This window comes from Cheilinus undulatus, linkage group 15 (genome assembly GCF_018320785.1).
Source record: "Cheilinus undulatus linkage group 15, ASM1832078v1, whole genome shotgun sequence".
NCBI classification, from domain to species: Eukaryota; Metazoa; Chordata; class Actinopteri; order Labriformes; family Labridae; genus Cheilinus; species Cheilinus undulatus.
Genome location: NC_054879.1, coordinates 37107522 through 37133295, shown reverse-complemented (window position 1 = coordinate 37133295; position 25774 = coordinate 37107522). Strand labels below are relative to the sequence as shown.

Here is a 25774-nt window from a genome sequence, read left to right as displayed (position 1 = left end):
TAATGGTGAAGACTTCTTAGAGCTTTTATTATTCAAAAAGCATTTAAGGCAGTGCAATTAAAACAAATTCCAGGTACAGTACGGATATACAGAAAGGTATCAAAAACAAACACAAAAATTACACAGTGAACCTGAGTTGCAGTGAAAGGAGTAAGTAAATAAGACTGTTGTGTTCCAGTTAATGTTAAAAAAAGAGACCATTTTAAAAAGGCAGATTATAAGTAAAAACATCTTGGCACTGGTTTAAGTGGCATGAATCCAGTCACTCTGAAACTGGTGCAGTCAACATACATAACATCTGCAGACTACACATGCATAAATACTCATGTACAATCCATGCAAGTGAGCGATACCATCCTGCAATGACAGAAACGGTTGCACATGCTGCTCCGTGCACATTAATTTGAGCATTTTCAGCTGCAGAAATATCAGTTTGATGTCTCAGACTTCATGTGGCTGATGGCAGAACAGTTAGCCTCTCCTGCGTAGCAACAGGACGGTTTAAATGAGCAGACTGGCAGTGCTGAGCGGGTCGAGGCTGGCAAACCGTGTCACACTATGAGAGAGTCCCTGCTCAGTGCAGTGCTCTGTTAAAGAAATACACCGAGAGCCACACGTTAGAGACTTTGTACTCATGCTAGGTTAGTGCAGCCTGGTGGATTATGGCACTTTAAGGAAATGGTGCAGCTCAAGCTGTGTTAGTTTTCACGACTGTGACTGACTGATTCCAACAAGAAAATCAGTGAAGAAGCGAAGCACTGTGAGAGTCGCAAGTACATACGTGCATTTCATAATGACAAAAAGCAAATCAGTAACATTTTCATCTACCTACAGTAGATAAATCATAGCAGATTTAAATCATAATGATTCAGTGTTAAGACCAGAAAAATTGTATTTACATTGCACCGGTAACAAACATACTTCAATTAATACTGTTCATGATTTTCAGATTTCAAAGCACAGAGCGAGCATAATTCTGTCTTATTCTTTTGTCAGTAAATCACATGAAAAGGCCAAAATTGAAAGTGTAAACAGAAATACAACCCCATTTTCAAAAAAGTTGGCCCTTTTTTTAAATTAATATAAAAGAATGTGATGATTTAAAAGCCCCAAATAACATAGTTTATATACTAGTGTTAATTTTTGCAACTATTTTGAATTTCAATGCAGAATTTTTATTTTTAGTCACGTTTTAGTCATTTTCACTCAACAAAGTTTTAGTCCAGAGTTGAAATTTCACTTTTTCATATACATGCCACTGTGGCTAGTGAATTAAAAAATCTACCAGCCACAAACATTTTATGCTAGCCACCCTATTTTCACAGGCAGTATTATTTAACAAGGTATAATATAATAATCAAGTCTTAAAGTATTCAACTTAAAGCCTATTTAATAAGCAAGGGATGGTGAATGAATGATTCAAACTGAGGCTAATTTTTTACAACCTTGGACTTTTAATTTTGGACCAATTTGTTCTATATTCAACCATTCAAATGTTTGCTGTGCTTCCTAGAGGGGCGCTGTAAACTTAAAGGCATTTCCTGCATTATGAGTGTCAGACTTACTAGAATTTAATATTTCGTGTGCGATTCCTGCAGTCTCACTAAAATTCAGGCTTTATTGAACTACCTTGGACTTGTGACAAGCAAGACATCAGTTCAGAAACACCTTTAGCACAGGGGTTCTCAAACTTTTTGGGGCTAGGGACCCCTTACAGGGCAGAAAATTTTCCTAGGACCCTCACATAACCCTCTCACTGATTAAACATGTTAACTGCCATTTGTACTCCTAGACATTTTGTCCAGTTGAGTGTAGCTTCTTCCTTTTTGCAATCCTTTGAACCTTCCCAGCTTTTTAGAATATGGGGTTGTATGTGCAAGGTGTTTGAATGTCCATTCATTTTTTTTATCATCAGAAACTCTGTGTCTTTGTGCTTTCTATAGATGTATATATAGTAGTTTGTGTATTGGTAGGATAAATATCTTCCTGTATTGATACTACAAGTATGCAACAGTCTGATTTATTACAGTAGTATAATTTAAACAATAGAAAACTCTGGCACAGAGCTATGAGTCACATATCACATCACTTAAGAATTCACTGGTTTTGGACTTTTCAGTGGATTTGTGACAAAAGGACAATATAGAATATGGAAGGACTCATCCTGTGACTATTCACAGGATTAAGAGGCTCTTTCCTGAAGAGCAGCAGAGGAAGGAAGTCCTTTTTCCTGCTATAAGTAACTCACCAGGTTTCGGCTCTTCTCTCTCTCCTCTCTCCCCCCCTGTAGAGTTTGGGACATGCCCTGGTTGGGGCGAGTGTAAGAGAACGGCTTCATGGCGGGTTCAGTGGTCCTGTATCGCTCTGATCGAGGAGGCTCTGCGGTGCGGTACCGGTCTGTGGTTTGGTCGGCCCTGCGGTACCGCTCGGCCTCCCACTCAGAGTATGGAGGCAAACCATCCTCCTCCTCTGGACGGTTGCTCGGCGAGCGACTGTAGTAACTATCACTGCCTTTTCCTCTGGAGCTGCCTTTAGAAGGAGTGTCACTGTCCTCGTCTGGTCTAGCACCACCTCTGTCCCCTCCCCGCCCCCTTGCCTTGCTCTCCAGCACATTGTTGAGGAAGGTGTTGTCATATCCTTTGTTTGTGGGCAGTCGAGAGGGTCGATCGCTGTCCCATGTGTCCCTTCTTTTCTGTGGTAGAGGTGAAGGGCTTCGACGGCGCCATCCATCGTCTTCATCTCTGTAAAATCGCCTGGGAGGGCTGTAATCCCGATCATAGTGTCTCTCAAAAGGTTCGGCCCGCCGACCACGCGAGCCGAAAGCCTGGGCGAATTCCTCCAGCTCGTCCAGGGAGCCAGCGCGTTCTCTTCTGCTCAGTGTTTTTCTCTGCAGGTGCTCTGAACGAGGGTTCCACCTACAAGGAGGGAGACAAAGTGATGTGGAGATTATCTGACAATAATACACTTTCCAGAGTTCCTTTACAAGATTGGTTCTTGTTAAATTAAGATGAGTCACATTAAGAGATGAATGGCCCATACTTAGAAGGCTCAGATCTTACACTTGGTCCTGAATCAAGGGGATGAAAAATCTGTGCAGACTAAAGAAAATGTAGGCAGTATGTAGGAGGTCTGCGTGGACTGTGCCTGTTATGAGAGGGTTTAAAGCTCCTGTGAGTAACTTTCGGTTTGTGTTGACTTTGGTGCCCCCTTGTGGCAAAAGAATAATATCTTATCTTGTAGATGAATTTGTTATTTACACATTTAAATAGTTTTATTTGACAAAAAATATGTTTTGCTGTCTTTTAGCAGTTAAACCATTCACTCTCCTGACTCTTTGGAGGGAGAAGATATCAAGGGGGGGATTAGGTTGTCAAAATCAGATTTGCACACATGCACTAAAATCATGATAAAACACTTAATAAATAGCTCATTTAAATGTATTTTGGTTAATTTAACATCAATCCATCCATCCATTATTTACATCTCTCATTCCATTTGGGTTCATGGAGTGCTAGAGCCAATCCCATTGCGTGAAAGGCGGGGTACACCCTAGACTGGCTGCCAGTCAATCACGGAGCAGACATATTGAGACAAACACAGGGCACTCTTACTCTCATGCCTACGGTCTGTTGTGTTTGTACTAAATGGGTCTGATAAGGTCAAAAATATTTTCCACTTTATTTACCTTCTGTCCAGCTCATCGTCTGAGAGGTTGAGTCTGTCCCGTCTGGGCCTTCGACTCTGTGCAGGTGGAGGAGCTCTCATCACCGGCCGGTCATCAAGGTCTGCAATGGGTGGGAGCGCCTTCATCTGGACCGTCTGATAGGTGTGTCTGAAGTCTGTGGTCCCTCCATCGTGAAGAGAGCTCAGCTCTGAAAGGCTGCTAGCTGTTTGGACCGACACATCAGGAGGTTCAGTTGAACCAGTTTGGAGTTTACTTCTGGGTAAGTTTTCTGTAAATGCCTACTGGACACTACTTTGGACTAAGATGAAGTCTGCTGGAAAAGCTATGTATGTATTAGGGAACATTTTCTGTGGGGTGACACATGTTATGAAATGGATGTAGGGGTTAGATTGAATCTAGCTCCACTTTATTAAACACACACCATGCACATTAAAGAGGAACACTTAAACACTGACACACGACCATACAGATCACAGTCACCGTCTCTAATCTGTGCAGGCTTACGTTGGCGTGCAGACGTCCTGACAGAGGGAAGCTGAGCCAGCTCCTTCTCTACGTAGTACAGAACTTTCATTGAGTCCTGGATGGGACTGGTTTTCAGTCGATAACCACTGCGCACTGTGGATGTGGACACACGTGCACGCACACAGAGGCACAAATACAACACATACACACGGAGCGACACGACCATGCAAGGACAAACACAAGATGATGTACATGGAAGTGAAACAAAAACAAACAGCTTGTCCCAAAAATGTTAATATTAGTATCAGATAAGAAGCATGCACATGGGTGATGATTTGTGATGTGAGCATGGGTGACGATGAATGAAATCAGTGTCAGGGTTGAGATATTTTCACCAGGAGAACTAAATTGCATTACTACCTACTTAAAAATAGTATTAATAGATATTAAACCATCAAGAAAGCATATATACTGTCAGTTCTATTTAGAAAAATAATTTCTTAGTACACTTCAGCCTCTGAAGGTTGAAGTAAATATTGAGATTTGCCTCAAAATCACTCAAAATGTTATTTTCTACCCTACCCCCTCTTTTTCACTTCATGTATTTTCTAAATGGTGATTAAAAGCATGACAATCTTCCTGGTGAGTTTTGCTTTTTCTCCTCTATTATTGTGAATGGGGCATTGGTGTACTTCATCCCCTAGTGGCCAAAATGATTACTACAACAACTTTTTTTCACATGTTGCCAGTGGACCAAAGAAAATCTAATTTTTAATTCTAATTGTTCAACTTTCAGTCTTAACAGATAGGAAAGTTTAAGGTCCTTTCCCCCCTGTTCTTCATACATAAATACACAAGACAACGAAAGCCACATAACATTTAGAAAATAACCTAAGATTTTTTTCACTTGCCTGAGAAATCTTATGTGGCACTCACCTCCAGCCAGGTTATTCTCCACTGATGGGATTGAAGCAATTTTTGGCTCCACATGGGATGAAGGTGCAAGAGGAACCACAGAGGGAACACCAGGAATGTAGTACGGATACACGGGAACCTGAGCAGGTGGCCCCCTTTTTGCCATCTTCCCTGCCTCATATACTGTGTTGTAGAAGCAAAAAGGATTTTTATACAGAGGAAAACTGATAATATTTTTAACAAATAGTTACTTTTTTCTCCATGTCGTTTTCTCACAGTGTCGTGGACAGCAGCAAGTCTCAGGGCAGCAGCAGCAGCGGACGTAGCAGCAGCAGGAGTGAGGACAACACTGGCACCAGCAGATTCCCACCAACAGCAAGAACAGGATGCTGCCGAGGACAACAGAGCCCACAAACGCCCACTCTGCAATGTAAACACAAACACACACGTTCATTTTCTATCTTTGTGCAGCATGGTTAGATTAAATTTAACATGAGAAGTTAGCTGAAATAATCTACGGATAAAACGTTCATGTCAGAGATGCAACAGTAAGACTTTTTCTGATCTGATATTTTCGACCTTAAAATATAATCTATTCTACACCTAATGTTACACAATTATTTTTCAAACCCCTTCATTTCAAAGGTAAACACTGCAGTGGATGTTTTATCATGTACCAGAAGAAGTTTTGAGACAGTGAATATTGTCCATCCAACATCCATCTTAATTCTAACAAACACCAAGGTGGTCATGTTTTCTGTATTTTCTATATTTGTCAGCACAGTTAAGAAGTAATACTGGCCCCCTTTTCATGAGTTTGGGTGAGAAGCATAACTAAGCACAGCAAGGTTTCAAACACTACAAGTAAATACATATTTATATGTCATAAAATGTTGATTTCTATACACGGTGAAAAAATAAAAGCAAGCAGGGCATGCCAAATGTACTGATAAATTTGTAGAGCTGAGAAAAGTATAAAATTCTGTCCCAAATCTCTTTGAATAATCATAAGAAAATTTGAGGTCACAGGTTAGACTAAAGGTGCGTTCCACTAAGCAGTCTGGTTTGGTTTAGTATAGTTTGGCACAGTTTTGTGCAATAAAGCGTGATATTGCTTTCATTTCCACAGCCAGTGTCCAGACACCCTGAGATAAATGATACTCCATCTCTTTTTGGAGATCTAACTCATTTGGCTCAGGTCCATAAAACAGACAATTGGCTCCACAGTAATTGGTTTTGTTTTGGATTTTAATGTCTGCTGAACAATGAAAATGGAATAAAAGGTGACTCATCATTCACATAAACTCATAAACAACATATCATCACATCTCATAACTTGAATTGACCAACCGTTTCAATCTAGATAACCCCACAAGCTTTTTGTTGAATAGTATATTTCTGTTTCTTTAACCTTTGGGAGAGTGTTTAAGGCCATTTTTGGCTTTTTGGTCATTTTTTTGTATTTTTGCTTTTTATTATTTTGCTTCATTGATGCTGAAGTTTTTTTTTCGGTAGAATCTTAAAATTTGGATACCTGTAAGGTGTCAATAATAACCTTTTTACATTTTGGATATATACTCTGAGTGTGTGTGACCAAAATGCTCCATTGAAGCCCATTAAAATCACAATTTATGATCCCTTAGTTATTAAAATAAAGAAATAATGCATAAAAATAAAAATTGTTGCTCATTACTAACATATTCATGGCTGTGATAATCCCCTTCAAGGAAATTCATTTTGCATGTAGTATATCAAAAATATTTAATTTTTTGTGTTTTTTTTTCAGTACAAAAATCAGGTTTTTAGTACTAAAGCTAGAATTGACAGGGTCAAATTCCTAAAAAATAATAAATAGATAACAGTTATGAGGAGGTCTGATCTTTTGGGAAACTGATGGAAAAAAAATTATTTATACTTTTCCTTTTTTTTGTTTACTGCTATTCATGTATACCAATTTTGGCCAACAATTTATAAAGATTTAAAAGGAAAAAGGCTTAAAAAGTTGTTGTTCATTATTAATATATTCATGATTGAGATAATCACCTTCAAGGACTTTCAATTTGCATGTGTTACATGAAAAATATTGTGTTTTTTAACATTACAAACATCAGGGCTTTTGCACTTGATCTGGAATTGACAGAACAAAATTCCTAAAACTTTGTATGAAACTATGACTTTGTATGGCGTCAGTTTTTGGCAACTTGCACTCTGAGTGTAAAAAATTATTTTACACCATCTGAGGGTATTAAAAGTGTCTATGTCAAAATGAGGTGAAAAAAGATGATCGCATGTTTTGTGTTTGTTCAATATTACCACTGTCACATGGAAAGTGAGAATTCTTTCAACCAATCAATGGTGAGTCTAGGTTGACTCCTAAGGGTTGAATAGGTGCATGTGGTACCCAGACCAAATGGTGTTGGAGAGTAGGATGGGACAGATCAGTTATTTTGGTTCCTTTCCAAACTTCTGACAGTCAAAATGCAAATAACATCATACCAAACTGAGCCCAACTGAACTAGGCTCCTTGGTGGAAATGAAGCTCAAAAGATGAGGTAACACTGTAAAGTCTATCACCCTTGAGAGAAAAAAGACTCACCGTAAAACTGCTGGTTGTCTACATTCATTAACGTTTACAGATCTTTCGATTCTACTTCAACTTGAAAATATTTTTTTTCAATGACCAATTACAGCACATGCTTTAGGGGGCACAATTGGCCTAGCAGTTCATTCGCACCCTTTCTTCCAAGCAGGACGTCCAGGTTTAAAAAGTCCAACACTTTTGTCCTAGCCTCTCCAAATAAAAGGAAAAGACCTAAATATAATTCTTAAAACAATGATTCACTTGTTTTAGGATATACCTCCAAGACAGTTATTTAAGATCAACCTCTGAACCCCCAAAAAGGCCTCAGCAGTAATAAACCGAGCCTTTCCTTTGAAATGAAGCACATGTTTATGTCTCACTGTCAGTGATGCATCCAGAGACCAGAGAGATGCAAAACAGGAAACTAGAAACAAACTCTTGGAATATCTTAGTGACTCTTATCCCTCATCACATCTGTAAAGCATCCAAACTCTAACAACACTTTTCCTCCGGGTGTGTCCAAAACAAAGCTCCTTATTACCATTCGCTGTAGCGCTGTTATATCCTCTGTAGGAATCTAAGTCATCAGCAGAAGTGAGGGAAAAGAACTAAGAGATGTGATTTTTGTCTTTTAAAGGCTTTAAAAGCGTTCTGGTTTTTGATAACACTTGTTCATGTATATGCACAGTATACATGTAAGTCAAGGAAAGCTCTGATTGGTCAGTGAGAATTAAATGTAAGGAAGCCAGAAGATGCCAGGCAGTGCGACAAAGTGCAGGTGAGTAGCTGTACCTGGCATAATCTCCAGATCAAACTCAGGCAGGATATCGTCGGGCCCACCCTTCCGGCCTGCAGAGAGAGGGAGAGTAGAGTTGAAGGCCGGCAGAGGAAGCAGGAAGCAAGAGTCAAAAGGTCCAAGGTGAGGCAAATTAGAGGATTTGGTAGCAGAGTGATTATTTAATGGTCATGCACTGATTGAAGAGCTATATATATAAATATATACTGTATACCACAATCCCATATGATGCTATGATGATGAAGAAGGAAATTTAGCCACAGCAGATGTTGTAAGAAAGATCCAGGCTGAAATACCTCAACTACAGGAGAAAAACTTCTAACATCTATTTCACAGGACAGGTGCTTACAAGAGTATCCAGTAAAGCCCAAAGTATGTGCAAACGTCTGCACACTGTCTAACTTGTGGGTAGATTTACTGCCTGGCAAAAATTCAGCACACGACCTTTATTAGGCATTAGTTCGACAACACAGTAGATAGTAAACTTAAGTTTCCGTGCATTTCATACCAACAGGTTCAAAATGTCTTTATCCCAGAGGATGAACCTTCCTCACTTTTCCATTAGTACCACCCTAAGGTTAAGATGTACAGTTTTAGGTTAAATATTAAATGGAAATTTTAAAACTAAATGTGAACGGTAGTCTGTTGAGTAAAAATATGCACATCTCACAGCACATCTTGGACTAACTGGGCTCCAAAATTTAACTTTAATTCACCCAAAACACTGTAAAATTCGCCTTTACATTCTCTTGACTTTTATTTTGGAAACTAGCTTAACTGTTTGTCTTGAAAAGGTTCTTCATGCAAGCATAAGCAGTGATTTTCAATATAAAAACTGTAGATTATTGTGGTAACATAAAACTAGATAAATTCAGGTGTTTTTCATCCTCTATATCTTGAAGAGAAATTGTTTCAGTGCCTCAAATGTTATATACACAAGGAAAATTTGGCACAAAATCATAGTCCACCAAATGTGAAAAGTGAAAAATGTACAGCCTGCTGAGAAAAAAACAAAAAACCCCAAACAAATTAGCATGAAAAGCCTATGTCTCGATTGGTGCACACTACAGGGAGGGTGGGGTCATTTCTAAACATTTTTTTGACCTCAAATATTTACAAGTATGTTCCCCTAGCTACAGCCATACATTATTCTCAGTGCTAATATTAGCATGCTAGCAAGTTTAGCAAGTATTTGGCTGCTGCCACACCTGTTAATTATTGAATTCAGGTGTATGAACTCAAGCACCTAGCCATTCAGTCTCCATTATATATGGAGATGTTCCACAGTCAACTGTAGGTGATGTTATTAGAAAGTGAAAGCGTTTAGGAAGAACAGCAACTCAGCCACGAAGTGGAAGACCATCACAGGGCAAGGTCAGGGACTGCTATGGTGTATGGTGCATAAAAGTTGCCAACGCTCTGTTGATTCCATAGCTAGAGTTCTGAACATCTACTGGTATTCATGTTTGCACAAAAACTGTGCAGCAGGAGCTTCATGACCTGGACTTCCATGGCTGAGCAGCTGCATGCAAACCTCACATCACCAAGTCCATTGCCAAGCATCGGATGGAGTTGTGTAAAGCACAACAACACTGGACTGTGGAGCAGTGGAGACGTTCTGTAGAGTGATGAATCATGATTCTCTGGAAATCATTTGGGTAAGTCTGGGTTTGGCAGATGCCTGCCTGACTGCGTTGTGCCAACTGTGAAGTTTGGTGGAGGAGGGATAATGGTATGGGGCTGTTTTTGAGGGTTTGGGCTAGGCCCCTTATCTCCTGTGAAGGTCAATCTCAATGCTTCAGCAGACAGAAAACTTTTTGACAATGCTATACTTCCAACTTTGTGACAACAGTCTGAGGAAGGCTCTTTTCTTTTCCAACATGACTGTGCCCCAGTGCACGAAGCAAGGACTATAAAGACACGGTTTGATGAGTTTGAGCCCTGGCCTCGACCCCATCTAGTACCTTTGGGATGAACTGGAATGGAGATTGTGAGCCTGGCCTTCTCGTCCAACATCAGTGCCTGACCTTTAGAATGCTCTATAGAATTAATGTGCACAAATTCCCACAAAGACACCCCAAAATCTTGTGGGAGCTTTCCAAAAAGAGTGGAGGCTGTTAAAGCTGCAACTCCATTTGTCAGTACATGCATTTGAATACCATGTCATTACTGTCCCTGTTTGTCCCCTGTAATATTCAGGCTTTGCCCATGTGTGTATGTGAATCTTTGTATTGCATTGTATCCCATCATATTGTAGAATACCATAGCTCAAAAATCAAACATGTTTCACTTCAGTCACACAGAGCTGCTAGCTTTTAGTAGACATTTGTTCATACACAAATCAAATATGTTTTGTAGTCCAGAGTTGTTGCTACTTGAAAATTATATCACAGACTTTCTAAGTGTTTTTAAAAATACTTGCCCCTGAGCATGAACATAAGACATGTACGTTAGAGGGCAGAGTTCATAGCACTCTTTACTTTGAATCTAATCTTAGCTGGAGGCTGACTGTACTACATTTCATTTCTGTTACAACTCATTACTACTGGGATGACCCCATGAGGCAGTATGTGGGGTTAAGTGTGAGGGAGGAGGGCTTTGGAAACTGGGGCACATAACAATTCTGGGGCTACCATTTGCCATGGGAACTCATAGGAAAAAGGTCACACAGGATGTATGTTGGTGAAACAGTAGCTCTTTGTGCTTTATGTAGAAGATAAACAGGTCAAAAATAGAAACTAAACATCCTGGTTACTAACAAACTTAACTGTAAAATAGTGATGGATAAAATGACTGGAGCAGGTGTGAGTGACTGAGATCCAACTGCAGGTGCTCATGTTATCATTAGTGTTGATGGTGAGGTGTAAAGAGGACTATAATTACAGTAAAGAGGCACTGATCTGTCTGACTGCAGGGATAGACTAATCACCCACCGGCTCCACAAACTGCTGAGTAGACAGTTACCATGGAGTGAGAAAACCACAGTGCACCCTCCCCACCTGATAAAAAAAGTAATCCTGCTTCCCTGACCTGGCACACTCATCAACATACCATAAAGCTCAGTAACACTGAGTAACCTGAGAGAGCCAAGGAGCTATGCAGCGCTGAGAGGGAAAGTGAGAGATGCAGGAGTGAGAAGTGGAGGAGTCCAAGGGAAGATTTCGCAAGACAAAGAGGACAGCGGAGGGAGGGAAAAGAAAAATTAAACCAGAGATGAAGGAGATAGTGAGTGAGGAAACATCACAACTTGTGTAAAGGAATGCTTAAAATATTGGAAAATTTTGGCTCAGACATTTGTGAGAAGATTTAGGCCTCTGTTAGTCTCTATGGCACTGCAGCCAGTTAGCTTAGCATAGGATAGGGTTGTCCACACAGCCCAATGTTTTAACTAGCACAAATCAAATGATATAGATACCTGTCTCAGTGTCACAGCAACAAAAATAAAAGGCATGGGCACAAGATATTCAGTAATTTCCTACTTTGTGTAAATATATTGGTAATTTTCACTTCCAAAATGGTGCCAATGTTTATGTGCAGTTCATACAGTGTTTAGCCTGTGAGATTGCATGCAATTTTTGATTTTTTGATGTTTTCCTCCTCTAACATGGACTTGTGTTATAAAATACACGTTTTTTAATACTTATCAATACTTTCAATCACTGAAATAACAGATTGTATTGCTGGAGCAATACAATCTTTTTGTGATGGCAGCGTCCGTTAGTTACTCAGTTAACTGAGTTTCAATTATGTCACGATTTTGGCTTCCCACAATCATGAAAACTTGATAATTATGAGTATATGATTCCTGTGCTTCTTGGTTTGTCTGTAGGTTTTATCGTGTTAAATGCTTCAGTGTTTATTGTGATATTTTGGCCATAAAAGCTTTTTTTTTTGTTTCTTCATTGTTATTATACAGCATCATTTTTCATGGTTTTCCATTATTTTATTGCTTGTTTTTCAGTTTTAAGAGTGTCCAGGTTTGATAAATACATGTGATGCTGATGTAAAATCATTGAGTAATGTGTTTCAAAATCTTCATTCCCTCATCCCCAAGCAAAATAAACCTGATTATTATTTATTGCCATGATCACACAGCCCCAGCGCCCATCCCTCACACAAAATGATGAATGCAATATAATTATCAGCCCCGATAAATTACAGGCCGACACTGCATATATTTCAAATATTTTTATGATCCTGATAATGAAATATTAACCAATTAAATCCTCCAGTAATATAGCCGTTTGTTTTCTTTCTCACTACACATTCCAAAACAGTAGGAGGCGCTGTGGTACGTGACCTGCTGTTAAGCACCAGAGAAGAAGAAGCCTCAGCGCTGAGAGGCTAAAGCACTTCTTACAACACAGCATCACTGGTAAAGTTAATCAGCGTTCAAGAGGAGGATAACACAACAGTGTTTGTAAAACATGCCTCACTAAGATCCAGAAGAGTGACCCAAAAGAGGGTCACGGAGTGGTTTAACCCTTTATGACCTTCCGTAGAAGGCAAAAATTAAAATAAAATGAAATTGTGCTCAATTTGCAAAAAGACAGCATGTTTATAAAAACAAACTATTTACAGTAATGCAATCAAACTCTAAGTGTGCCAGATACTTCTGAGCCTACATATGTTTGCAGAAGACCATGATAAAACAATAACAAGTGAGACTTGTGACCTGCAAGAAAACAACACGATAGGGTCATGCAGACAAACGTCACGTAAAGTAGGCAGGACTGTGAAAGGCTGTTGTCTGGATTATAATTGAGTATATTGTTTTTGATGTGTGTGCTGTTTACTACATTTCTACAAAAGAAGGAAGGATATTTCTGGAAGGAAACAGTACTCTGGGACCAACTGAATGTGTGATATGTTGGTGTTACTCCTCCAGTCTAATATGCAAAAATAATTATTGCTCTATCTCATTTGGATGCAGTTTGACCCGCATTTAAAAATAAATATGCAGTGGGAGGTTTCAATGGGCTATTAAGTTCATGATGTGGCCTAAACAGACAGGTACTTTTTATTTTACTCTGTTTTTCCATCTAGAAGTATTTTTGGATGTTTTTCTCAAGTTCTTAACTTTTTTAACTCCTTCTTTGGGGGGAACAAAACTGTTTTATTTTATTAAGTATTCACTCACCCATCCAAATAATTGAAATCAGGTGTTCCAATCACTACCATGGCCACAGGTGTTTAAAATCAAGCAGGCATGCAGACTGTTCCTGCAAATATTTGTAAAAGAATGGGTCGCTCTCAGGAGCTCAGTGAATTCCAGCGTGGTACTATGATAGGATGCCACCTGTGCAGCAAGTCCAGTCGTGAAATTTCCTGGCTCCTAAATATTCCACAGTCAACTGTCAGTGGTATTATAACAAAGTAGAAGCAACTGGGAATGACAGCAACTCAGCCATGAAGCGGTAGGCCAAATTTCAAAAAGTAAAATGATGGAGCAGGGTCAGCGGATGCTGAGGCAGATAGTGCGCAGAAGTGGCCAACTTTCTTCAGAGTCAATCGCTACAGACCTCCAAACTTCATGTGCCCTTCAGATTAGCTCAAGAACAGTGCGTAGAGAGCTTCATGGAATGGGTTTCCATAGCCGAGCAGCTGTATCCAAGCCATACATCACCAGAGTTGAAGCTGTTACAGCTCCAAAGGTGGACTGATGTTATATTTAACCCTATGGATTAAGAATGGGATGTCACTTAAGTTCATATGCGAGTCAAGGCAGGTGAGTGAATACTTTTGGCAATATGGTGTATGTGGGAACACAACAGATGCAACATTGTCAAACTTCGGCTATTTGGTCATTTTTTTGAGAAAGACAAAATGCTTTTTACCATCCTAATCAAATTGCTAAGCTAATCTAATCAGCTACTGTTGGTACTCTGATACTGAACCAATGCACTGTAGGAGTTTAAGTGACATTTTAATCTAATTCTTGGCCAAGCATTAAAACATGAAGGGAAACAATCTTGCACAAACACATTAACCTAATCCCAGTCTCTACACTGCTAATAATCTAGCACTTAACCTCAGAGTGGTCTTGTTATTCTGACACATATAAGCCCCCCTCGTCTCTCCTGTGAGCTGACCATAATCAGATTAACGCTCAGCAGAGGAAGACTGTATGGATGAGCTGACTTTGAAACTACAACCGCATCGAGTTTAGTCAAAGTTAAAAGAATAAACTGTTTCAGGTTCATGTTTGAGCCTCATTGTAGTGAGAGTTTAGCCTGGTTTGTAGCTTCTCTCTTTATTTCCCCCTCTTTATGTCCACACCAGCAGCTACCATTAACATACCCTAGCCTCCTCTTGGTTGCCATGACAATGGCTTAAGGAGTGGCTTTGGCAACAAAAGCCCTCCACATCCTCTCTTATTGAATGGACATCACATTTCATTGACAGGAGACAGTAACAAAACGAAACATAAAAGCTGATGACACAGCCTGTGCAGCTAACAGATCATCCTGAATGAAGCTGTATCTACAGGAGACAGGTTCACATCAATGCAAAGTGGATATATTGTGTAAGAGAGAAAGGCCGCGTGGCTGTTCTCATGGAGGTTGTCGGAAAACACTTTAGAGACCCTATTTAAACCCTTCACTAACATCTGAAAGGAAGCTTGAGCCCAAATAAGACCATAGTTACTTTTAAGTTTATCTTTTATTTATTTTAAGCTAAAACTTACATACCAAGCACCAGTAACTCCAGGTAGGCCTCATTTTTCCCCTCCAGATCATCAGCAATGACAACTTTACAGTAGTACACTCCACTGTCGCCCCACTGAAGCTCGCCGATACGCAGGTCTGCTTCTGTAGAGAGACAGGAAACAAGGCTGTTTGTGCTCAAAAAGGTCTGGGATTGAATAGTACATCATGCTCAGAAAGCTGGACAGAGTTAAAAGTCAGAAAAACTGACTAAAATAAGCCTGTTTGCCTGTTTTGAGGACGGGAGCCATTTACTGTTCTACAGTCATGAACAAATAGATCTTTGTTTTGTTTTCTTTAAATTCTAGCTCTGATATGTCATGTTTGGATTTAAGAGTGTAATAATATATTCTTGATTTCTCTATCTCAACCCACACTAACACTACAGTGTTGTTGCTATTGTGGAAACAATAGATAATGGTTTATAGTACTTGAAAACTACAGTGACTTTATTCCTTGTAGGGATTTCATCCATACCAGTGTGCTGTGGTCTTAATTTTACTATATCTATTGTGTGTTATATGATGATATGCATCCATGTATCTGAAATATAGTAAAGCACAATATTGACTTTTCAAAAGTAAGAATGATAGTTCCAGTGTCATACCAGTAGGAACCTTAAAGGGGACATATTTTACCCTTTATAGATAAGTTTATATTTGTCTCAGAGGTCCCTAAAACATGCCTGTGAAGTCTGTTGCTGAAAAGACACTCCAGTATTGGATTTTTGCACATCTAAAAACTCTCTGTTTCAGCCCTGCTCAGAATGAACTGTTTCTATGTCTGTGGCTTTAAATGTTAATGAGCTGTCTGACTCCGCCCCTCTCAGGGAATAGATGCAGCTCTCCTGGTCTTCTTTTCAGCTGGCAGTGGAAGATCAGGAGAGGAGAATGAATCATCACAAAAATCTCACATGTCAGTGAGGCATTTCAATGGATGTCCCAGTTAGTTGCAGTCAGCCATATACTAGGTTTTGACCTAGTCTTGTTAGAGGAGGACAGTGGATAGAGTCTGAAACAGGAATGAGAGGGTGGGGAAAAGACATGTGGGACACTGGCTGAACTTGAACCTGGGCTACCTGCATACATTGGGCACACCTTAATCACTAGGTCATCTGTACTTAATGATTTCCACTTGATTTAGTGAGTCACATAAAGGCACCAGTATTTTTTCCAGTTTGTAAAATAACCCCCTTAAAAGCTTAAGAGCTTAAGGCATCACAGGTTTGATACACAAACCTGATTAAAATCCCTTTACACTAAAATTTTATATCTATTTACATATGGCTGGTGTCAGGCCCAAACCTCATATCTCCATTTTTCCTGATTTTAATTATTTTTACATAAATTACAACTAAACGTCACCCTTTACATCAGTCAGTGGTTTTTTGTTTGTTTTTTTTAAGATTTATTTTGGGGCATTTTTGTGCCTTTATTAGATAGAGAAGGACAGTGGATAGAGTTGGAAACAGGGAGAGGGAGAGACATGCAGTAAAGGGCCTCAGGCTGGCTTACATGGGGAGCGCCTTTAACCACTAGGCCACCTGCTCCCCTCAGTCAGTGTTTTTTTACAAATTTTAAAGCAATGAAGAGTGCCAAAAAGATGCTGACTCTGACCATTCAGTGTGACATTATTTGGAAAAGTACAGCATTTTTTTCATTCCCTGAAAAGTGGTGATCCTGGAGATAGGAGGTTTTGGCCTGACGCCAGCAAAATTAAAGCTTTTAACTAAGTTTAATTCCTTTGCGTGAGCAACAGCTGAGTCATTGAGTTGACATTGAGTCCATCCAGACTCTTCTTGTGAACGTGAGATACCTCGTGAAACTTTGGAGGATTTTCTCCAGTCGTAGCAAAACTGTCCACTCTGACCATAAAGATGAAAAGACTGTGGAGGTCAAGGTCAACTGGCCACATGTTTACTCTTTAGTTGTGAATGCAAGATTTGAAGAATGCTTTGAGGGATTCTCTTCAGATGTTCACTCTGACCTCCAGATTCTATCCTTGAGTCAAAGGCCAAAGTTATTGGGCCTCATGGTCAGCCCTTTCTTATAAGATTTCTATGAATCAGGCTGCTACAGAAACCAACCTAAGCCCTTCTGCTTGACCAGGCAGATCTAGTTAATCATGTATGAAACTAACGCTTAAATACGTGTTTGAATGAAAAACTACAGTGGAGTAAAAGTGGAATTACCCCATAGGTTCAGTATGTTGTCAGATGACTTTTGTTTATCTTCTCTGTTAAGCCTGATACATGACTCAGGAGGACATTGTTGAATGTGGTGTGTTTGATTGATACATTTGGATAGAAGACGGCTGTTCTACTCTGATAAGACTCGAGGTTTCACAGGGGGTCATGCACAAATAGGAGCTGGGTCATGTGTGTGCTTCTCTATTGTGAGACAAAGACAAAGGAGGTGTATTTAAAGAAAGGAAACACAAAGCAGCAGAGCAGAGGTCAAACGGGTGCTCTCTTTCTTCTAAACTGTAAAAAAAAAAAAAAGGGGGGGACTTTACTGTTTATGATGGCGATGTCTCTGCCTTTGTAGTGTTCGGCCAACGTCATGGAGGCTCCCTGTGCCGACGCCACAACCCGCACTGTGCGCCCGTTATCAGAGCATTCCAAGTGGGACGATGTGCCCAGCTCCGAGGCCTGGATGGCGAGACTCTCCGGCAGGCTGAAGGACTCTCGCGTGCGGTCTCGGCAGTAGGACTTGTACCACCACTGAACCACCGGGGTCTGAGTGGAGGCCGTCTGGTACTGACAGGGGAGGACCACCGGCTGGAAGAGCATCGCCAAGCGCTGCTTCTCCCGCACTGTGACGTGCACGCCATCACACACACATGCTGACACACAAAAGAGGGAGGGAAAGAAGAGGATAAATTACAGGGGCAAAATGGACAGAAATACAGAGATATGTTTTGTCTGAGTCCTGGACACATTGTCAACTGTACAGAGTCAAACAACAATGAGTATAAATATGAGCAAAGTACCACACTTAAAAATACCAGGTTCAATACTTCCCCAACACTTAACAAACCAGGCACCTTTTCAGCTTCAAGATGCCTCTTTTTTATTTACGCTGCTGTAATCAGCTGATGAAAAAAAAATATATAAAGAAAATATAGGCTAAAAGCTGCATTATCTTGAACATTTAATGTTTTTTTTTAATCTCAGTCAATAGTTCACAGTTCCTTTTTGCACAACAGACTTGAGTTGATCCTGAAATCAGCTCTTCTTTGTGTCAAAAATGATGGTGAAAAAGGAATCGATGTGGATTGAAAATTGATTCTAATCGGATCCTGAACCCCAGAATCAGAATCTAATCACACAGGACATTCAGAACAGATTCACACCCCTACTTTTTAGCAGCTTTTCTCTCTCGTTAGATCCAACTAGGGACAAGATCAAAATAAGTTCAACAATCACAGCCAATCTTCAGATTCATGATCTACATTTTCAGATTGTTTTCTTGGATGTATAAACTCTGTGATTTATTTTTCTGTTGACTAACTACAACCCCAATTCCAGAAAAGTTGGGACACTGCGTAAAATGTAAATAAAAACAGATTGCAATGATTTGTAAATGTCATAAATCCATATTTTATTCACAATTTAACATAAACAGCATATCAGATGTTGAAACATAGATTTTTTTTTACCATTTCATGAAAAATATGAGCTTATGTCAAATTTGATAACAGCAACACTTCCCCAAAAAGCAGGAACAGAGCTATGTTTACCAAATATCTGAGAAGTGAGGAGACTGTTGCTGGAGTTTTAGGAGAGGAATGTTGTCCCATTCTTGTCTGATGTATGATTCTAGCTGCTCAACAGTCCTGGGTTTTCTTTGCTGGATTTTTCATTTTTTGAAAATATTTTCTTTTGGTGAAAAGTCTGGACTACAGGCAAGTCAGTTCAGCACCCAGACTCCCCTACTTTGAAGCAATGTTGTTGTGATGCATGCGGTATGTGTTTTAGCATTGCTTTGCTGAAATATGAAAGGTCTTCCTGAAAGAGGTGTTATCTGAATGCAGTTAATTTTGAAGCTGTTTTTTTTATTTAAATCTCATTCTTAGTCTTTAGTTTAATTGCCATTTAAAAAGTCCTCACATTTCAGTCTTTACTTTTAGTCCAAGCATTTATTTTCTTGCCTAAATCTGGTACAGAATCATGGTAGTGTGTTCTGCCAAACCTGGGGTCCCTGCTTTCTACAGCTGAGAGGCAGAACAGATACAGATGCCATGTATTTTGACAGATTTACCCACAGTGGAGAAATATCATGGAATTTGAATGTCAAATGAAAACTAAATTACATTCATCTAGTTTAGTCATCTTGACAAAAACTATTTTAGTAATCAAAGATCTTTTTTAGCTAGTCTAGTCTAGTCTAGTTTAGGTCTTTCTCATGGAAAAAGTGTGTCAACAAACATTTTTGGTCATAGTTTCAGTTGACAAAATTAACACTGTCTGGATGGGAGCATATGTTGCTCTAAAACCTCTATATACTTTTCAGCATTGATAAGCTGCCCATGCCATAGGCACTAATGCAACCCCATACTATCAGAGATGCAGGCTTTTGAACTGTGCACTGATAACTAGCTAGATGGTCCCTCTCCTCTTTAGTCAACAGGACAAGCTGTATGCACTTTCCAAAAATAATTTCAAATTTTAGGCCACTAGTTTAGCTCAGTGGGCAGAGCGGGTGACGGTAAAATGAGGCTGTAGTCCTCAACATGGATCACTTCCCAATGAAAGTTTAGTGTATGTCTTCCCTGACTCTCTCTCCCCATGTTTCATGTCTCTCTTCTGCTGTCCAATCAATTAAAGGCAAAAAGCCCAAAATAATCTTTAAAAAAGAGAATTTCAAATTTTGATTTATCTGACCACAGAACAGTTTTCCATTTTGCCTCATTTGATCAAACTTTGGCCCAGAGATGGCAGCGGTGTTTCAGGATCATGTTGACATATGGCTTCTTCTTTGCATGATACAGCTTTGACTTGCATTTTTGATGCTGTGTAACAGAAAATTATTTCTAGAAGTCTTCTTGAGCCCATGCAGTGATTTCACATTCAGAATCACGCCTGTTTTTAATGCAGTGCTGCCTGAGGGCCTGAAGATCACAAGCATCCAACATTGAGCTTTGGCCTTGTTCCTTGATTTCTCCAGATCCTCAGAATCTTTTGATGGTATTATGTACTCTAAATGGTGGAATATTCAAACTCTTTGCAATTTTACATTGAGGAACATGTTCCTGAAACTGTTCCACAATATTTAGACTAGGGGTGGGAATCTTCAGGAACCTCACGATTCGATTCAATCAGGATTCATAGGGCTACGATTCGATTCTTGATCGTTTATTGATGTATTTTGCTGCATTTGTTTTTTTTCTTACATTTCTGTTGTTCTCAGTGTCAAACATAATAAAAACATGACATTTTTGTTTAAAAAAAAAAAGAGAAGAGATTAATTAAGTTTCCACTATCCTCTAACACAGGGGTTCCCAAACTTTTAAGCCCTTGAGCCCCAAAATAACGGTGTCAGAAATGAGGACCCCCACCTTCCCTAGATGGGGATAAAGTTCACAATGTTGCACAAAGCATTATGCACAAAACTTGTATTTTAGGTAGTTTTTATAACTTTTACTTACATTTAATCACAAATATCACTTAATAACTATGTTTTTATTTTAAATTTTACTCATTTTAACAACATTTTTTTCAATAAATAATAAAACTTAGGACTTTTGAATCTTATTACAGTTCACTCTGTTTTTTGGACAGCATCCCGCGACCCCCCTTCACTGTCTCGCGACCCCACTGGGAGTCCCGACCCCCACTTTGGGAACCACTGCTCTAATAGGAGATGTGTGTAAACCGGAAAGTTACAACTGCACCAAACCAAACGTAGCAGCTTCCTTTCCGTAACATATAGGAAATAACAAACATAAAATGTCCTTTTTCACAGATGAACAACTGGTAATCCAAATCTTGCTGTTACACGCTGCATGTCAGAGTTCCATCTTTTTGTTCCTGCTATTCCACAGTATCAAATATTTCAATAATCAATAATTATCAATTATTGGACATTTATAAATCAATTCAGAATCTTCCATCACATCTTGATGCATCTTAGAATCTATTTTTTTCTCCCACCTCTAGTTTAGACGCAGTTTCCTCTGTCTGTCCTTACTTCTGAGAGACTCTGCCTCTCTAAAATGCTCCATTTCTACCCAGTCAGGTTACTGACTTGTTGAAAAATGCTCCTCCAGCTGTTCTTCATTATTACCACTTACTTTCCAGCCTTTTGTGGTCCGTCCCTGCTTTTTGAGCCAATATTTTTCATAAAATGGAGAAATGTCTCATTTTCAGCATCTGATACGTTGTCTATGTTCTATCTGAATCAAATGTTGGTTTATGAGATTTGCAAATCATTGCATTCTGGGTTTTTTTTGCATTTTACACGGCGCCCCAAATTTTTTTTGGAACTGGGGTAGTAACGTTTTTATCAGGTTTTGTTTCAGATGAAAATTTTAGTTATTTCAACCATGTTTTACATAAATGTAGTCGCAGCCACGTTATTTTAATTTTAGCAGAGCCCAGTAAGCAGCGTCTGTTTGCAGACAAAAACCAGGTTATTAAAAGGCAGCGGATGCATATCTTGATCAAAGAACAAACAGCTGTGCCTCCTCTTTGTCCAGATGGAGGACTACACCTGGGAGACATTTCGCATCTTATTAAAGTGGGGAACAGAGATAAGTTGTGTGTAGGGGGGCTCCTCTGCTGCTCTGTGCTGGGGTCAGATAGGTCAAATTCCTGTGTGTGTGTATGCATGCGTTTGTATGTGGGGGAGGCCTGTGGAGAGGCAGGGGGTTGTCATCACACAGGGAGGGGATGGAGGGTGCAGACGAAGTCGTGGGTGCTTACTGAGAGTCATATTAAGTCTAGGTGGGGCAGGAACTCCCTCTAAACGTTTCCCAGAAGACAGGAAATCAAAACAAAAGCCGCAGTGGACTGTTTATTACTTTATCTCAAATATTTCCTTTTTTCCTGTCCTATTTCCATGTCTGTTTATTTTCAGACCACCTTTAGGACTGCAAGATGATTTTTGTTTAAAAGTCACTAATTAAGAAATAGGACTTCATATCTGACAGATATGCAGATGGTAATATAGATTAAATGCGCTTAAAGTGTAAAAAAAAATGTTGAAATAAGCTATTTACTGTTTCCCACAGCTTCAGTGAGACATTATTTAAGACTAAAACTGCAGAAATGTTCAATTTACAGCATTAAATATTCAAATGTCAGAACCTAAAACTGGGGACTTGTTTTTTTCTGTGAGAAAAAAAAATCTTAAAATGATAAATTAATGTTTTTGTCGATAGTTGGGAGCAGTAAGGTATACTTTATGGCAACTATTCAACAATTAAATAGTAAAATAAAGAAGAAAATAGTTTTTTTAAACATTCTTAGTGGGATAAATTTGAGATTTTTTTAGTATAACTTCAAAACAAATTTATAACTTACTCACTTGAGTCCCAACATAATTTCATTTAATATAAACAGACAAAAGCAGCAAATAATCAAATTTGTGATACTGGATCTTGGGGAAACTTGTCTACATCTTTGAAACAGTCCTAAACATAAGCCATGGTTATCTGAATCAAAAGAAGTCACGTTATCTTATTCCGCTTAATCTGAATTTTTGGAATCATTATTTTGGAGATTACATCCTATGATTTTTACAGGATGAGACAACAAGAGGAGGAGCTCCTGAATTCCTCCCTCCACAGAGCTCTAGATGCCCCTTTGTTTCCTTTTTTCATGGACCAGTCCATTGTTAGGGTTGCACTAAAGCCCCCCACCTCTGTCCAACTTGTGGAGGAGAGGGGGGTCACAAACTCCCGACCAATGAGAGCCCCTGCTTTCTTCCAGCTGGCTGGAAACAGACCAATAAACTGTTAGAGATTTAAACCAAACCGTTGCTCCATGAATACCCTCAGTTTGAGGTGAGGACAAACAAACAAAACTACAGAAAGTATTCACAAGATAAAAAGAGGCTGTTAACTACTGTTTATATGCAGGAGTCTGCATCAAGTGTGACTCACTGTATTTTAATGAACAGGTTGCACAGAGAACAGATAGTCACCTCCTCCACCTGCATTCACATCTCCCTGTGAGATTAGGCCGGTTTTTATTAAAATAACAGTGGTCAGTGATGTTTCACAGGTCAAAGTTCTGCTGCAGGACGCTGCAGGTTTCCTGAACACGGTCTGACTTCTTTTCCTCTGGAGCTGTCACATTTCCTGCTTTTACTGTGCCTTACATTCCTTCACATTGACTCATTAAGCCCAACAAATACAACAATGATAGGGCTGAATATAGCCTCAGTTTCTGATAAAGATTTAACTAAACACACAGAAAGTTTGTGATAAGAGAGGGGCTTTTTTGCCTCTAAGTATTGGGCCCTAATATGCAATTTGTAGCTACAAAATTTAGTTATAAATAAACAATTAATAGTATCGGTACAATATAGCACTGATGCTTACTTTTAAAATCTCTTAAAAATGTCCTGCACAACCCAGAATAAATGTATGCTTTGAATAAATTGTCAGATAATGGTTAAAAATGCCAGACTTCATTCCCACAGCTGGGGTAAAACGCTAAAAAAAAAACCCCTTTTTTTTGCTTTTAATTTCTTATCAATAAATCATAGAATAAATACATTAATAAACTGGTAGCCTGCCATTAAGGATAAAAACACATCTTCATATTTCCAAACCATGGGATTGGTGATTGAAAAATGCTTAAAAATCGTGAGTCGAATATCAAAACAGATAGCTGGTTTGCCACTCAATTAATCGGTTAATTTCTGCGTATTTGCCTTTGACTGCAGTCAACAGTCAATTTTTGTACCGAAAACGTGAAATTGTGCTTTTGTTACGTAGAAACGTAGCGCCAGGGGAAAAATAATTATCACGGGCTATAGGAGATATAGGAGCCTGGTGATGACAAAAAAAACCTAAGTAAGAGTTTGTTACAGCAATGGCAAGCTATCTTTTGGTTTATTTGTTACTTAAAAACAGGTTGAAGTAGCTTTTTTGCTCGAATTACATACTGAATCAGACATATTACCTATGTTTTCTGTGTTCATGTACGGTGCCTCCTATAATCACTAAGTTTACACTAGATCAACCTGTTGCGCTGTTGTCGTAAATATGACACATTTTATTCAAGAATATGCGTTTAAATAAAGTTAATAAGACTTACCAGAGGCTCCCAGTAAAAAAGCCAGCAGGTAAAAGTTCATTATACAGTCCGTTTTTGAAGGAAAGTTCACTTTATCCGCATGTTGGTGATTTCTCGTCGTCCGCTAACCACTGCTGCTAACAGAGCTCCAGACTGCTGCGACTAACGGGACTGTACCACTTCAAACAGAGGTGAGCCTGGAATAAAAAACTACTGCTGCTCCAAAATACTCACTGTTTCTATCATTATGAATCAGAAAAAAACAAGTCAAGAGCAACTACTTCCGTATGTTATACTCTGGACTTTAGTTTACTTTGTTTTCCACTAGCAGGGGTAGCGGCAGTATCTACCGGGCACATAGAGAGGTCTGCACGGCTTGAAGGTTGAGAGAGGAGGGGGGGCAGCTCCATGATGAATCCAGGTCAGAGTGGACTGGGTTTTCAGGAATTTTGTGGTGGGTAATGTATTCAGATCTTTTACTTAATTATACATTTTTAAAACATATTGTTATAATTAAAATCATGCTGTAAAATCATTTAGCCTATAAATAAAAACAAATTATCAATAAATGCGTTTTTTTTTTTTTGTAGTTTTTAAGGCGGAGATTTGAACAGGAATTAGACATTTGATCTATCCTGATACATATTCTTACATTTCCCTTAATGGAGTTGTGTCCTTGTAATAGAGTATTAATAATGATGCCATCTGAGCTAAACATGTATGTTAGTATGGAATCTAAAGTAGAAAGTGATGCCTTGCCCTTTCTGTTTCTCTTTTGTTTTTTAGGTTGTTGTTTTTGTTATGACTTCATTGTTTATGTGTGTCTTGAAGACTCCTATTATTTGTACTCCTACGAGAGATTGTATTTCTGCAAGTGTTAATAAAAAAAAAATTCTTACATTTTCCAATAATCTTTGCACTGTAAGACCAAACTGTAAAAGGATGTTCAAAACTAACTTTATTGACTTAAATTTTAATTAAGAAAACAGAACCCAATCATTTTTTAGTATCCATTTGTCATTGAACTCATTATTTGACAATCATCCCTTAATCTGCCTAGTTTTCCCTGAATGCCTTTGGGCATTATCAGCAGAGTTTGCACCATGAGTGAAGTTGCCCTCTCAGTAAGACTTGTCCCACCTGTGGGAACCAAGTTGAACATAGAATAAAATACTGAATAATGTGGAAGAGCTTTTGTTGGGTCAGATTGCTCCTGTCAGTCATTTTATTTACAGTCAAACCTACATATTTACATGTTATGAAGAACATGTTAATTATGTATTTCTTCGTCACATATAAAAAATGTATTTCCACATACAAACTTTTGCATTATCAGTTATGACAAATATTTGAGTATTTTCAACTTAAGTTTTGCAGT

The 25774-nt window shown here is 39.0% G+C and overlaps 1 protein-coding gene across 2 annotated transcripts; it reads right to left on the bottom strand.

Annotated features, from left to right (window-relative positions):
- On the bottom strand, window positions 1–24758 carry LOC121522754 (immunoglobulin-like domain-containing receptor 2). Of its 2 annotated transcripts, XM_041807393.1 has the most exons (9): window positions 24418–24758; window positions 17664–17993; window positions 15135–15254; window positions 8439–8495; window positions 5342–5488; window positions 5087–5248; window positions 3686–3887; window positions 2249–2915; window positions 1–587 (listed from the first exon to the last, which is right to left on the bottom strand). In XM_041807393.1, exons 1-9 carry the CDS (start codon window positions 24455–24457, stop codon window positions 552–554), a joined length of 1761 nt encoding a protein of 586 aa, XP_041663327.1. In that variant the 5' UTR covers window positions 24458–24758; the 3' UTR covers window positions 1–551. The 2 variants fall into 2 exon arrangements, with proteins under 2 accessions (XP_041663327.1, XP_041663328.1); XM_041807394.1 differs by lacking the exon at window positions 8439–8495.
- Window positions 24759–25774: the final 1016 nt, after the last annotated feature.

What these genes read in the sequence shown, in the direction of transcription:
- LOC121522754 (XM_041807393.1), bottom strand. Translation starts at nt 24,457, where the DNA reads ATGAACTTTTACCTGCTGGCTTTTTTACTGGGAGCCTCTG. An exon ending in TTTTTTACTGGGAGCCTCTG is followed by an intron (nt 17,994 to 24,417) that starts GTAAGTCTTATT and finishes TTTGTGTGTCAG; the next exon opens with CATGTGTGTGTGATGGCGTG. An exon ending in GGAGAATAACCTGGCTGGAG is followed by an intron (nt 3,888 to 5,086) that starts GTGAGTGCCACA and finishes CGGTCCAAACAG; the next exon opens with CTAGCAGCCTTTCAGAGCTG.